This window comes from Molothrus ater, chromosome 2, assembly GCF_012460135.2.
Source record: "Molothrus ater isolate BHLD 08-10-18 breed brown headed cowbird chromosome 2, BPBGC_Mater_1.1, whole genome shotgun sequence".
NCBI classification, from domain to species: Eukaryota; Metazoa; Chordata; class Aves; order Passeriformes; family Icteridae; genus Molothrus; species Molothrus ater.
In genome coordinates, this window is record NC_050479.2 from 26062322 (window position 1) to 26077723 (window position 15402).

Consider the following 15402-nt stretch of genomic DNA (forward strand, 5'->3'; position numbering starts at 1 on the left):
CAAATATAGGATGGGATTTCACCTCAGTATGTGCCCAGAACCCAGATGTGCTCATTTTCTCTCTTTTTCCTGGCAGTGTAGGGAAGGCAGAAAAATGGCTCAGCTTTGCTTGAGCAGCAGCCTGGAAATGGCTGTGTCTGTGTGTCCTCTGCCCTGGACTGAAAGACTCAGTGAGGACAGGAGCTTTTTGGTCCCCTTTTCACCTCAGGGAATGCAGCCAGCCTACACCTATGAGTTGCTTCCAGACTGTGGATCTGAGGAAAATGCTTCTTGCAGCCCCACCTTGGTTACCTAAGCTGAGGAGACAGCAAGGAGCTCAGAAATATCTCCATGATGGTCATGCTCAGAAGTGAACCATTGTCAACTGTTCCCAGCTCAGCAGGTGACATTCCTTCCCTTCAGAGATGCTCTGTGAGGTGCACCAAGTAATGTGGGCATGGCACACAGGGACACTCAATGAAATGGAAAAAAAAAAGATTGTGGCACCTGGATGAAAGAAACTACTGAAAGTATTAAAAGAAAGCTTTAGAAAACAACTTTCTGCATAATTTGAAAATTTGCTTTCGCTCCAAACCCAGGCAAGAAGCAATGTCATTAAAAAGACTGGATTGACTAAATAGTACTGTTTGAATAAAAGCTGAATAACTTGAGAAAATATTACAAAATATGAATATTCTGTAAGTTCTTTGAAATTGGAATAGCTAGACAGAGAAGTACATCAAATGGAAACAATTTCCTGTTACAGCTTTGCAATCTGTTTGTTTTGAAACTATCACTTTATGTTCATGAAGTTCTTCTGTAGTTTTTACTTGATAATAAACTAGTTTCCTGAAGACTGATGACATGCACACATAATATTATTTTAATATGTAAGTGTTCTTGTAAATAAACAGAAAATAAAGAAGTTTTGTGTTAATTCATGCAGAATTGCTAATTTTGAGAAAAACTCCTGTTATTTAATGGATCTTTTTTTTATTTTCACCTTTCAATTTCAGTGATGAGTTCTTGAAGCTGAAATGCAAGTACAGAAACCTATGTCACAGAAGTGTTAGGTCTGTAAATAGGAGCATGAAAATGGGAGGTGCCACAAAATAAATATAAATTATTAGTCGTAACCAAGATGAAAATTGGGGTTTAGACCGTCCCTTTAGAGTTTTAACAGCAACATTAGTTTGACCACACTGCACTTAGTGTGCATTAAATGATACATTTTGCAATCTAACCAGCAATAAAAACTGCTGAATTTATAAAATGCACCTACATTAAAGGTGACCTGTAAAGAAACAGTCATATGTTCTTTCTGTTAGTATTTATGTAATGATCTCAAATAGTTCAGTTTCTATTTTTTCTATGTGTTTGTTGTACTAGAAATTTGTGCGTTCTTTGTGGTAAAATATTTGATGGTGTCCAGAGAGCTATGTAATTGTGACAAAACAAAAGGCAAAATAAGCAAAAACTTCATTGTTTCAGCCGTGAACTAGACAATAAGGGACAGCTTATGTGATTGCTGCCAAAGAAAGGAACGGATTTTCATAAGCATACAATTCTGATTTTGTTAAAATCGACTTTTTTAGTAAAAGATTGACTTTTATAAAATTAGTAAGTTTCATTTAGTTGTTGAGAGAGTATTTGGTTTAGAGCCTTTGTTTTATATGAAGTTGTAATCTGAGACTGGGTACAAAATTCCTGCTAACTTGAGTGAGTTCCTCGGTATGAATGGCATGAACAAACAACAGCTGAAGAAAACAAAGGCCTAAATACCTAAAAGGTGTTGTCTTAGGCATCTAGATAAAAAAAAAAAAAGGGAATAATGATACGCTTCTACTTCTCCTTCGTGTGCGTTTTTTGCCGAGTTCTGCTTCTCCCTTTACCTATCCCCAAGTAGTTTCTACAGTTTGCGGGCTCAGCAGGGCTGTGATGTGTGCGTTGTACCGCACAGAGGTTTCCTAATCTGCTCCTGCCGCGCTCTGCAAGCGGGGCCGGTCCCGGCTGTCCGCGCCGTGCTGCGCCCCAGCGCTGCCGCCCCTGGGGCCGGAGCGGGGCTCGCCTCCGGCACAGCTCGGTCCCGCGGCCGAGCGGGAGCAGGCGCGGCGGGGCAGCGTCCCCGGGAGGCGCCGGGGCGGGCGGGGGTCGGCGCCGTCCTGCCGCGGGCACCCCCGCCCCGGAAGGGCGCGGCGGCCGCTCCCCGCTGCCCGGGGCGGCGCAGGTGAAGGCGGGGCGCAGGGAGCACCCACTGGCCCTGCCTGTCGCTCCGCAGCGCTCCCGTGCCCGCCCAGTATCGCTCATCGTCTTCCTCCACTGCTCCCAGTTTCCTCCCAGTAGTCCCAGTGTCATTTCCCGACTCGCCCTAGTGGCCCCAGCAACATTCCCCGGCTCCACCCCCGTCCCCCCAGGTCCCCGTGCCCATAGCGGAGGGGTTGGAATGAGATCCATCTTTAAGGTCCTTTCCAATCCAACCCAATCCATTCTACAGTTACGAGTACTCCCAGCATCATTCACTAACTCCCCTTAGTGTTCCCAATTCGCTCCCAGCATCATTCCTGGTTTCCATTCCGTGCTCTCATGCCATCCCAGTTCTTCCAGTATCGCTTCGTGGCTACCCCCAGGGCCCCAGCCCCCCCAGTGCCACTCCCTCGCTCTCCACCAGTGCTCCCAGTTTCCTCCCAGCGCACCCAATGCTACTCTTTAGCCTCTCCCTGTGTTTTCCCCTCCCGCCCAGTTTCACTCCCTCCGGTGCTCCCAGTACAATGCACTGGCTCACCCCAGTGTTCCCAGCCCATTCCCAGGCACGGGCAGGTTTCCCGCCTCCCCCCGCCCGGAGCCGGTACCGGCCGCTCCGGGAGCCGCGCGCGGGACTGGACGGGACGGGGAGCGGGCACGGCCGCCGGCGCGCGCACCCGCGCGCGTGACGTGCGCGCCGCCGCGGCCGCCCGGCGCGATCAGAGCGGCGCGCGCCGGGCGGGGGCCGGGCCGGTACCAGGCGGGCCCGCGCGCGCGCGCCGGGAGCGGGGAAGGGCGGGGGGAGCGGCGCGGGGGCGGCCCCGGCCCCGCCCGCCGGATAAAGCCCTGGGCGGCGCGCGCGGCGGGCAGAGCGCAGCGGGCGGGGGCGGGAGAGGGAGAGCTTTACCGGCAGCGCAGTCCCCTCCGCCTGCCCTCGGCGGGACTCCAGTGGCGGCGGCAGCAGCAGCAGCGACGGGGGGCATGCGGGGCCGCAGGGCGACGCGCCGCAGCGGCGGCGGCGAGCACATGGCATAGCCGGGGGACGGCGGCGAGCGCCGGGCCGGCGTCACAGCGGGTCCGGCGGGGCGAGCGCGGCTCTCTGCATGTGGCGAGTGAGGAGGCGAGCCAGGGAGCCCGGCGGCACCGGCGAGCACTCGGCGGCGCCGTCCTGAGCCGCCCGCCCGCCATGGATTGCAGCCTCCTGCGGACCCTCGTGAGCCGATACGTGAGTACCGCCGGTGCCGCTCCACCCCGGGCGCGGGCGGCAGCCCCCGCCGTGGCCCCGGGCTCGCAGGAAGGGCTCGGTCCAGGAGTTGGGCGGTCCCGTGACCGGCTCGGCGGCCGGGGAGCCTCGGGGCCGCCGCACGTGATGCCCGGTGCAAACGGGGATGCAGCGGCGGCGGGTGCCGTGCGCTCCCCGCAGCCCGCCCGCCCCACGGGACTGTCCTTCGCTGAACCTCAGTGCTTGACCTGAGTTCAGAGCGCTGTAATTCACAGGCTACTGCGATACGTAGTTGGCAGGGCAAATAAAACCTCCCGCTATCCAGCTGCTTTTTTCTTTTAATGTGTTTTCTTTTGGTTTGTTTATTACCTTTCTCTTCCTTATATTGTTTCCGTCAAGCGACTTTTTTTTTGGTGGAATTGTCCAGTTTAAGTATACTGACGAATGGTATATATGACGAACGGTCCCAAGTTTTTTTAGGTGTGCGTCGTAAGATTCAAACACGTCAGACTTGAGAGTGCTCCGGGGAAAGAGGGCAGATGTGGCTTGTTGGTCAGAGTGTGAAAACCCATCCGCATCGCCCGAGAGAGCAACTGGGCAGCGCGTTAGAGTGGGGTCCAAGTGTAGGCTCAGGTGCGTCACTGAGTGCTGCTCCAGTTCCATGCAACCCTAATAAGTGCTCAGGATAATGGTTTAAGTAGATTAGCAGGATGCCTGTAAGTGTGGGGTTGTACAAGGCATGGGGACCTTGTACTAGGACATGGCAAATTCCTGCTTTTGGGCATAGAAGTAATTTTTAAAAGACAGGGAGATAGAATACGAAATTTCAAGTACAAATAACTTTTCTTCCTATGCCAGAAGTACTTTTGCCTTGGTCAGAGCACTCGAGTTTTTTCACTTAGAGTAAGTGCACTTAGTTTTGTGTGTGACAAGAGCTGTGTCCACCTAGTACTGGCTGAAGTCTGTCTTTTTGAAGTATAAATGAAGAAAAGTAGCAGAGATGAAAATTGTTGCTCTTTTTTCTTCCGGTTTGCTGTAGGATATTGGTGGGATGAGGAGAGAGTAGAGAGGAGAATATTAAAATCAGCTATGTGTGTATGGATCTTTAGAAAGTGGTCCTAAGAAAAGGAAGAGAATACTCCAAATAATATGTAGCAACAATAATGATGAGGTATAAGAGAATGGTCTCTATGGATGTAAAGACCAGGTGAGTTGTACTGAGGTCTCTTTGGAAAGAGGGAGGATCACTTTGGGTGTAGAGATCTGTCAGTGCTGATATGACTGTTGGATTTAGTTTAAGATTTCTTCCTTTGTGTTTGCTCAATTTGGAGCCTGTACAAATGGCATGGTCGTTTTGCACAGAGCAAGCACACTGTTAAATCTCTTGTGCATAGCGTTGTTGGTGACCTCTTCCAAGGTGGGCTTAAGCATCAAATATGGAAGAGAAGACAGTATGTTGAAAGTAAGGGGCTTGAGCTCTTGAGTTGTGGACTGTCACTACTCTCCTGCACTGCTGATGAGACGAAGGCAGCAGTCTAAAAGATAAATGAAACATTATTATATCCCATGTGAAGAAGGCTTCCTATTGCCTTGGTCACACTACCTTCTGTACTGTGAGTATGCTGACAGGCTGTGCCTGGGTAATTGCCTAGGATGGTCCATGCTGCCTTGTCTATTTTCACCTGTTGCTTCTTGTTATTTTGCTTTTGCTCAGTGTCTTAACTTTGAAACCTTTCTTCCACTGAAGGGTAATTTTAACGAAAAGGTGCTGTATTGGAATATGATCCCAATATTACCGGATGGAACGTGCCTGGCCCTTGCTGCTTGACCAGAGGCGGCAGCTGAGGTGGTTTCACCCCAGAGACACCCCTGGCTGGCTGTATGTTGCAGCTGGCACTTGGAACAAGTCCAGGCAAGCAGGAACTCAGGTTTACCTCTGGTGGAAAGGCTTTAGGCGAGGTAAAGGAAAAGGAGACGGATTCTACTGTAGGATTTAATCCAGAGTTTTATTCCAGGGTCACAGATCTCTGAATCTTGTAACGGCTCCAACAGAATAAAGACCGCATGGTCCCTGTCTTTTTAAGCCCGGGGAAAGGGGGAGGGGAAGGGGTAGGTGTGCCATCAACCAGGTGGAAGGGTAGGAGTCTCAGGGGACAATGACACCTGGACTGGCCAATGACCCCAGGGCTGAGAGGCATCTTTTGAACTGCACCAACCAGACACCGCCCTTGCTGGAATGTTAAGATTGATGGACAGCACTTAGCAAGGGGGCAAGGGGGAGGGGAAGGGAGAGGTTGGCACACCTGAGGGACTGGGAAAGATGAAACAGGATATTGCTTCACACCGCAACAGTGCTCTAAGTAAATTTGTGTTCATTTCAATAAGACTGTTGAGGTCTGGCAACCTTATGTTTGTGTTGCATGGTTTTTCTTGTCTATTTTTCTTTTGTACCTCCATGGTTCAACTACTTTTGTGCATCTTCAGCAGTGAAAATGAAAAGTACTAGTTTGACTACTGGGCCTGAAACTGACTGCTCTGCATGAGTAGCAGATGTACATGTCAGGTGCATCACTCCAGAGCTGTTCACCAAAGCTCCATGTGCACCAGCCAGGCACACAGATGTAGATGTGCTTGCCACTTTCCAACTGCTTTTAATAAGGGAGACAAGGCAGAGACTTCTGTGGGAGAGCTGGAGTGGATAGTTACATCTTGTGTTTATTCCAAAGTTAGCTCGAACTTGGCTTTGGTTAAAGTCAATACAAAAACTGTTTCATGATCAGGGTCTTAGAACTATGAATCTTTGTTCTGCAAGTCTCCTGGACTTGTTCAGCTTCAGGTCCTTCCTAGAGAAAGACTGGTCTCTGGATTATGCTGAAAACCTTGGCTGCTGCACCTGGAGGTGCCGGGTTAGCTGGGAGCTTTTATGGTATGATCTCAGGAAAACAAACAGTTGGGATGTGATGTACTAATGGAGACTGCTAATAGGATGGTTTCCAATAGTTCTGTGTCATTAATTTTCTTTCTTGGTCCTGTTTGTTGTAGGACATAAAAGTATGGGTTTGTTGTGATTGGGAAGTTCCCTCCCATTTCTCTTTCCTTTACTGGACAGTTTCTGTCCTGAAGCAGTGCAAAATCTGTGCACAAATTTCCAAGGCCCTGTGGAAGAGTAGCAATGACTGGGTGCTGTCAGCTTCCTGGTTAGCATTTTCAAGTATTTGCTGTTTTACCTGCATTGAGTGTCCTTTTTATATCTTCAAGGCATTGAAGAGTTTAGTGATGGGGGTTGAATAAGGTATATGTTCAGCATGCTAGTCATACTGTACTTCATATCTCTTCACCAGGAGATGTTGTGGTCTCTTAGAAGGACAGAGGGAATTGTCTTTATCTTACTAAATTTTTAAATTGGCATTCTTTTGTTCTGCCTCTTAAGATCATCCTGCAAATTTTGGGTTCATCCTGCAAATTTTGGGTTCTTTTCACTTCACCTTTTGCTTCCTGTAACCATGACTGCAGCCATACTCAATTTACAGGACTGATGGTGGAAAATAACTTTGTTATGGAAAAAGTGTTTGTTTCACTGCAGTACAGCTGACGTGAAGTTCAGTTTTCCAAATCCTTTGGAAGCTGATAAGCAGCATTGTAATTTTCTTATTTGTGTCTATTGAGGTAAATCTGTATATTTTACTGCTTTAGAATGTGTATGATCTATATTAGAGGCATCTTTAAGTAACAAAATAGAAACACCCTAATTTACAGCTTTGCTTCTACGTGGAATCATAGGACCTGAATAAGTAAGTCTTCTACATTAAGATAAATAAGATAAATTTTAACACCAAAAAATTATTTCCCAAATAATGGAAATAATGACTGTGTGTGGATAATATGAACATTACTAGGTGGGACTATACTTTTTGTCACATACTCTGTAAAAATAGAACCTTTTTTGTGGATGTTGCTTTTGCATCAGACAAAACACTTCGCTGTCTTCTCCCTGGATTCCCCAGAGGATATGTGCTACCCCAGGGAGGGCAGCTGCACAGCCAGAGAATACAGAATTAACACGGGGTATCTTGTAAGTGTCATGCAGAACCTGCTTAGTAACAAGAGAAACTTGTTAGCTTAATATTAAGCAGTACACTTAATACACATTTAGGGGAAAAAACAAGCATATGATGGCAATTAAAACTGCCTCCATACAAGATTAGCTTCTGTTTTGTAGTTAAATTATTTGGGACACTGTGGATATCATTAGGTGATCTGTTCTGCCTGTGTTAATGCAGCTGCTTTAGTTTTCTCTGATCACTTATTTTTTGCTGGTGATATGACTTCTGCAGTCTGTCCCCATCACAGTCAAAAGTTGGTTAATAATATTTAAATTATTTTAAATTTTGGTGACATCTTTCACCAAATGAACCCTTTCCTTAATAAAACATGGGCATATGTCTTTTGTAGCTGTTCATGGCTGAACATGGATTTGGATATTCCTGAATACTGTTGATTTGACTGTATCTGGGCAATCTGGGAAGATGTTGCCCTTTAGCATATGCCTTTTGGACACTAAATGGTTGCTGAACATCTTGCTGCCTATGGTGACAGTCTGTTCTGTATCTGTAAGACAGCTGGCCCTGGACACTAAAAGCCCCTGCCCAGGTTGATGGCTTTAGGTTGTACAGTAAATGCTGCTGGGTCAGAGGTCTGTATTACTGATGAGTTTTGCCTGTGTTATGTAGTATATTTAGAGAACTTGCTACTTTACTGCTTCTCCCCTTTCAGGTTCTCCTGTTACTTTAGGATTACAAATCTGGATTTTAAGTATTTGTTACCTGTGTAAGTATCTCTAAATGAAGGTAGTAGCAGGTAAGATGCGTTTCCAGAAGGAGCAGGGATTTACTACAGCTTTGGTCTCTGGGGAGCTGCTGGCCTATTAGTTGTGCAAAAAATCTCTTTTTTTGGGAGGCTGGAACAAATTGAGTGTACAAGTGGATGCTCTATTTTTCACTTTTGTAGAAGTGGGTCAACTTTAATTGTAGTTTGAAAAGACACTTGACTAGCCAGGAAGTTATGGTAGGGATTTTTAGCAAGTTCTTAACTAAGTTTCATGACAGCCTGTGACTTTTTGTCATTGACTTAGATGATTTTGTTGCCTTTGATTTGCATTATAACTCTAAAACTGTTTTCTAATTGGATTTCCTAAGTCTTTTACTTGTGTATGTAGTCTTGGTAGATATAAATTAATATTGAACTTGAGTTTATTTATTTATCTTACTTTGCAGTAGAGGTTGATAACTGCTTTGACTGGAAAGTTGGTGAAATTGTGAGCCGTGGTGCTTTATAGTCATTTGTGTCTTAAAGGACAGTCCATTTGTCAAGTGTTTCAGATCACCTATTGTTCTTTAAATTTAGTCTAAATTTAGTTAATTCATTTGAGGGTGTTTGGTTCTTGCTTTTGCTTCTGAGTTTATTCAGCCTCCTTTGCAGTCTTGCAGATGAGAATTAAACTGGTGCTGTTCTTAGTCAACGTTCCTGTTAAGCAGTTTTCTTCCTAGGCAAGTAAGTCAAAAGCATTGTTATGTTTTGTTTGTAAGTTCAGAGATATAATTTGACAAAATCTGAAGCTGTTTTAAGCTGTATATAAACACATATATATGACAGACTTTGTCTGCTGGCTGTGTTGAGTGTACAAAAGAAGCTCTCTGTAGGATCTATATATGTATTCATGGGTCAGCAATTGTAACTTGCAGCTCTTAGGGGTTTGTGTCTATTCCTGGTATGTAATCCATTTTTGTTATCTCTTGTGCAAGTCTGTGTGTCACAATGTTTTTTTGAAACTTGAGATGCTTCCCATCTCTCGGCTCTGCTTCACTGCAGGTACCAGTTCTTCCTGCTGTGGAAGGTTCAACAGAGGGCATCAAACAGCACAAGTAACTTTTGAATCCCTGTTTCCCTAAGCACCATTGCTTTATTTGCCTAATTGCCTTTTTCTCTTATTTTTTGGGGGGGTGGTTATCTGTATGGAATGCTTCCTGCTGACTTTTCAGCAATTTATTTAAAAAGGGCAAAGTTTCAAAGCTTTACTTAAGTTAATTTTGTTGAATGTGGCTGACAGAATTCAGCACTCCTGCAAATTTCGCTCTTCAGACTGGTAGTGAGTCTTGTGTTCATTCTGGCTTGTAATGTACTCTAGAGATGTATCAGTATTATCTGATGCTCAAAAAGCACCCAGATATTCTCCCTTCCCTCCCTTCCCCCATCAGTTATTTATTGCTGAAGGGCAATAAACATGGAGAATTGCATGAGCTTTGTTTTTTCCCCTCCCCCTCCACTCCATCAATTCACTAATTTACACAAGAAAAACATCATTTCCTTTTTCTTTTGAGAATAAACAAATGAAAGTAGGACATTGTGTATGTAAAACAGTTAACTTACAGGAAGTCAGTGTACATATTACATGCTGGTTGCTATTGACTACAAAATATTACTCATCTGCACTCATCAGATGTTCTATGATAGTAGAAAACACTGCTTTTGGAGCATCTAAATTGTAGAACTGTTTCAGTGACTTAAAATAGATCAAGAAGTTTTGATCTTTCTTTAGCATCAAAAATCCTGAAATGAGAACCATATAGTTGCTTTTGTCTCTTGATAACATGTTGTTTGGCTTAAAAAAAGTTTAGTATTGTTCTGCTTTTTTGTGTTTTCTCAAGCACCACTGAGTATCAGTTCTGCAAGCAGGAAGCCTTTTGAAAATTATTTTTGGGAATGGAAGAGGACAAAGTACCAAAGTAACATGTTTATAGCTTAACATCTCAGATCACCATTTCTCATTGATTCTTTTTCTTCTGTCCTACAGTAGTGGTCATACAGCACTCAGAAAATGGTGACTGGGCTGGCAAGTGAAGTATTCCACAAATATCATGGCCAGCTACTTTTGTGGTCTTGAGATGGATGTAATAAAACTTAGTCCATTTAACTAGGTTGAAGTATGACTGGAAACCCATTGTGGTTTCTGAGGTGCTCCAGCAGGATTTACTGTGCGATGCCTACTGCATGTCATGTGCAGGTGTGTCAGGGAGCAGAAACAAGAGAAAACTGTCACAGAGAAGACTGAGCAGATGTTTTAGAACCTGTTATGCAACTGGATTCAACTTTACTGGTTTTTTTCTTTGGTTTTTTGTTGGGCTTTTTTGTTGTTGTTGTTTGAGCAAGGTAACATACCTCTGCTCCTACAAGTCTTTTAGACAGATGATATTTTTTCCAGAATAATTCTGGTTATTCAAGTGGCTTGCCATTACACAGGATAATGTATTATTTTTATAGTTGTTGAGGAACATTTCAGCAGAAGTTCATCCTGAGCTGTGAAGTAAAATGACACTGGAATGCTATTATCTTCTCTGCTGTAATTACCATGGCAACAGCTGCAGGTAGACAAGGCAAACCAGGAATTCTTATTCTATATCATAGGTATACAAGCTGTTTTTCTTCCCTCTCAGTAATGACTCTGAGAAGCCTGTGGCACAGACTCTTGAGTTGTCATTAGAACTGTTTCATTTGTTGTTTTTTTTTTTTTCAATTTAACGTTGATTGTAATTTTGAAAGTATTGAGTATTTGTGATACTATATTAAAAAATGCCCTCTTTTTAGGAATAAACTGGCAGCCTAGCTTGGATTGTTCTAGGAGACTGAGGAGATGGGCTGGTGGCCAGGTAGTTTTTTGTTTGGAACATCACAGAAGATAAATGATAAATCACCTAGATATCTTTCTGCTTCTGGATGTTAATTTCTATGTGCATTCATCCTTTCTTGGGACAGGGATAAGAGTATAGTCCACCTTTCCTGTAGCAAGAAGTTGTAAGGGTAGTTTAGTGCTTCCAGGTAACAAAATTACTGTGTCACCAGAAGAAAACTGGGTGTGAACACAAGCTTGTAATGACTGTGTTTTGGCGTTGTTTCTGTCTTGTTACCCAAGTGTTCTGCATTGCTTCTCATGATACCATCTATTTCCCTCTTTATTTCTCCATCTGCATTTGTATGCATTCATGTGCAGATGGGTGTACATGTGCTTCCTTAAATCATGTGCTATTCATTTAGCAATGTCAAAAATTATGCCAGGATTTTCCAGGGATACAGATGTATATTGGTATTAAAAAAAAGGGTCTTCCTATGTGCTCTTTTCTGATTACTGGGGCATACTGGGAAAGTGTGTTTTGGTGTGCTTCTTACTTACAGCATCCGTGTTGTTACTACTAGCATGGAAGCATAACAATTTGAAGATTTCATAGAAACATTTTTCCTTTTCTTTTTGCTCTTCCCTGTAGACTAATTTCCCTTTTTGAAATAGGAGAATCTGTTTCCTTCATTAATCATTAAGCTCATCTAGATACAGGCCACGGTGAGGGGGAATAGTGTTTCTTTTTCCTGGTGACACTCACTAATCTCTTTGCTTCAGTCCAAAGAGGATTTCATCTAACCTATTTTGAATAGAGGATTAAGGACAATTAGGCTCTTCCTCTGCTTCACCATTAAGATGGGATGTTGTGAAATCCTCTGAAAAGAACATCTACTGATGTGCCCTTAAAGTTTTGCAAAATTAATGTTAATAATCAGAATAGTTGTATGCAGAAAACAAACCTTGTGTATGAAGTACTTGTTGGGAGATAATTGTATGGATGGACTGGGGAGAGGGAGGGAATACTGAGGTGTTTGCCCAGTAGATTTTTTTGTCTCTCTAAATTTTTTTCAAATTTACACTGTGGAGTAGACATGCAGATGAACCAAAATGGATTTTTTGTTATCTGAATTGCATTAGTAACTTGTAGTTCATGCTTAGCATTTTACATAGTTATTCCCTTCTTTTCAAAGTCCTATTAATGAGCTGTTTGCAGAAATTATTTATGCTGGTTATATTCATTGTAAGTAGCATCTCTTGAGATGAATCTGAATCAGCAGTGGCATTTGATGGCTAGCAAGACACTTCTATATTTGTCAAGAGGTCATTAGAAAATAAAACTGAAAAAAGCTACTGTTACTGGAACATATATGATGTGCCTAAGACAGTATAAGGATTAATGTGAAGGAAAAATGTCTGCGTGTATTTTTGAGAAGTTTAGCTTGTAATTTTATACTGTAAATGAAGGAACTGGTTGCCTTCCATGAAACATGGATAGTATCCTGTGAAGCTACAAAGAAGGCAGTTGAATGACAGTCTCTGAGAAATTGCACTTGAAGTCTTAATTTCATTAATAGTAGTTGTTGGTAGGTTACTGAAACTCATAGGTTCTTAATGATTATTTCCTGCAGAACACCAGAGACTCAAATCTAATCCTATTTTTTGGGTTGGTAATATATCTGAAGAAGGGTTGTTGAGAAAAAGCTGAAGTCTATTTACTTGGTCTTTATTCTTGAGGTGACTGTGAGTGGAATAAACTCTAATTTCCCAGGCTGGCATTATCCATGGTTCAGGAATGAGAGGAGCGTTGGGCTCTGGGATCCCAAAGCTCACTTCAAGGAGAATTGGGTTCTCTTGAAATGTATCTGGTGTCTTTGCCTATGGCTTGGGCTTGAGGCTGTAATCATAGAGGGCATGCCAGTTGCTGGATGAATTTTGGGAATGTGGAGGAAATGCTGTTGGGGAATTTGACATCTGCTTATTCAGTGAATACTTTTTCAGAGGGGAAGACATTATTTAAAATTTAACTGCATGAAAGTTCTTAAAAACCAGGTTTCAATTTAATCTTACTATAAAATGTGCCTGTGTCGATATGCACTCTTATTATGTGAAATACAATATGTATGAAAGGGGTTACTGTATATGTAGGCTTAAACCAGTTTATTGACTGACTCGTGGCTAAAAAAGTAAACTTTTATGCTGATATTTGCAGAAGTGTACTGTAAGTTCAGGCTAGAGACTGTGCTTTGGTTGAAAAGACTCCTTAGACTCTAATCAGATTTTGATAGATTAATGTTAGTTCTTTAGTTTAGTACTCAACACTTTTTCTGCAAACATTGAATACACTGACATAGCTTTTATTTATTGGTGTGTTATGTGTGTGTTACAGTAAACATCTTTCTATTAAATTGTGTAGTTCCTTTTTGGTTTTTTTTTTTCCTGTGGAGTTACACTAATAGTAACCATGATGTTCAGAGTTACCTTAATCTTTCATATTCTAGTCTCTTCACCATCAATATGAACTTTGGAAAGCTTGGCTCTGATAAATCAAACTTCTTGCTCACATAGGCCAAGAAAAAAAGTAGTAATAAAAGAAAAGATTTCTTGGGTAACCTTAAGTATTAAAAAATTATCAAGTTAATTTAATGTTTGAAATATAGTATATAGATTTTAAAATTTCTTATACTGATTCTTTTTAAAAAATATTTAGTGTTTTTATGCTTTTTAACTAGAAGTAATCAGATTTTCAATTCCTGACTACCTTAAACAAGCAATTTTCAGAGTTCTAAACAAATCCCCTTTATTTTTGACTTGAAGCTCTTTCTGTGCTGTTGGTACAGCAGATACATATCTAGTTGAATATATTGTTGGTTGTTAATACCATAGTGGGGAGGATGGGGGCAGGTGGGCTAAAGCTAGGCTAAGAAATTTGTTTAATGGCAATTATTGAGCACAAGTACACAATTCTTTCATCTTCTAAGATTAAAAACCAAAAAGACAGCACAAAACTAACCCACAGGGTTGTTTTAACTTCACCTGCAAATGCTGTGGTATTGTTAATCTCCTGAACAATGTTAACTGACTGCTTGCTATTTACAGCTGTCAAGTGACCAGATGGCCTAATTTGATAGGAGGTGCCTGTGTATTGGCACTAAGAGGGAAGAAATGAAGAGAAAAATGGGAAAAAGCTCTCTGCTTAGCCCAGAATGGCATGATGGCTTTAAGCTGATTCATGAATATGAATATGTTGACTTCTTGATGCTGTAAGCTTTTCTCTGACATAAGGAGGTTATGTTTCCATGCTGTTGGCTGTAATGACACAGAAGCAATAGGAGAGCTTCACATGCTTTTGTGAAGCAGTGCACAGTGAACACAGGCAGGTATAAAGACAGCTTAATAAAGGGCAGTCTGGATTGTGGTTTTGCATGTCCTGCCTCTTTGAGCCCAGGAGGTCTCAAATTTAGAAGGCTTGTCTTTTTGTCTTAAAGGAAGGTTCTTAAGCCTCTGACTTGCTTCCTAAGAAGTGGAGAGGTTACCTTGAGCATTTTTATTCTGTTAGTGATAGTTGCTGTAACTTGTTTAAAGCCCTTTTATGGCAGCATATATATATATAAGAAGTTTAAAAAAAATTACTTGAGACTAGATTTCTGCTGGGCATGTAGAATTAAAATATCAGTATTCCTTTGCTATTTTCTTGCAAACTCTAAGGTATTTTAAGATTAAAATAATAATGCTTTTACACAGGCATTTGCTTCCTTAAATGTTAAAAATGGTGACAAAAGCCAAGCAATGTTTGCTTGAGTTGTGGTAATGGTTGAGTCTCTGGGAGAACTGCAAATACTTGCAGATCTTTAAGGCTGGTAAGGCAGTGGCATATAGTAAAAACAGGGTGCCCCCAACATAGGGAATGATTGGCATCTGACTCCATTGATCCAGAATGCTGAACAATTGCTTTATTAAACTATATTATATTACATTATACTATATTAAAGAGACACTATGCTATACTAAATTACATACTAAAGAAAACTTGTGACTGTCTCAAGACAGCCAGGACCCAGCTTTGAGTGATTGGCCAAGGAAACAAAACAATCCTCAGCAGAATCCAATTGACAAATCACTGCAGGTAATCTTGCTAACACATTCTACATATGCAAAAACAACAGGAGCATAGAATAGAGATAAGAATTGTTTTCTCTTTCTCTGAGGTTCCTGGCTGCAATTCCTAGGAAATAGCCTTGGGAAGTTGTGCCTGCCTGCTTTCTATGGAGAGAGCTGTGGCTACAGTGGCTTT

At 42.5% G+C, this 15402-nt stretch overlaps 1 protein-coding gene across 3 annotated transcripts in view; it reads left to right on the forward strand.

The window, feature by feature from the left end:
* Positions 1–3109: 3109 nt before the first annotated feature.
* The window catches only part of ATP11A (ATPase phospholipid transporting 11A), a 119037-nt gene continuing 106744 nt past the window's right edge, over positions 3110–15402 (forward strand). For all 3 annotated transcript variants that reach the window (XM_036381732.2, XM_054518624.1, XM_054518625.1), the window contains exon 1: positions 3110–3445. In XM_036381732.2, coding sequence (XP_036237625.1) covers positions 3407–3445 — 39 coding nt within the window. In that variant the 5' untranslated portion in view covers positions 3110–3406. The remainder of the gene's footprint in view (positions 3446–15402) is intronic.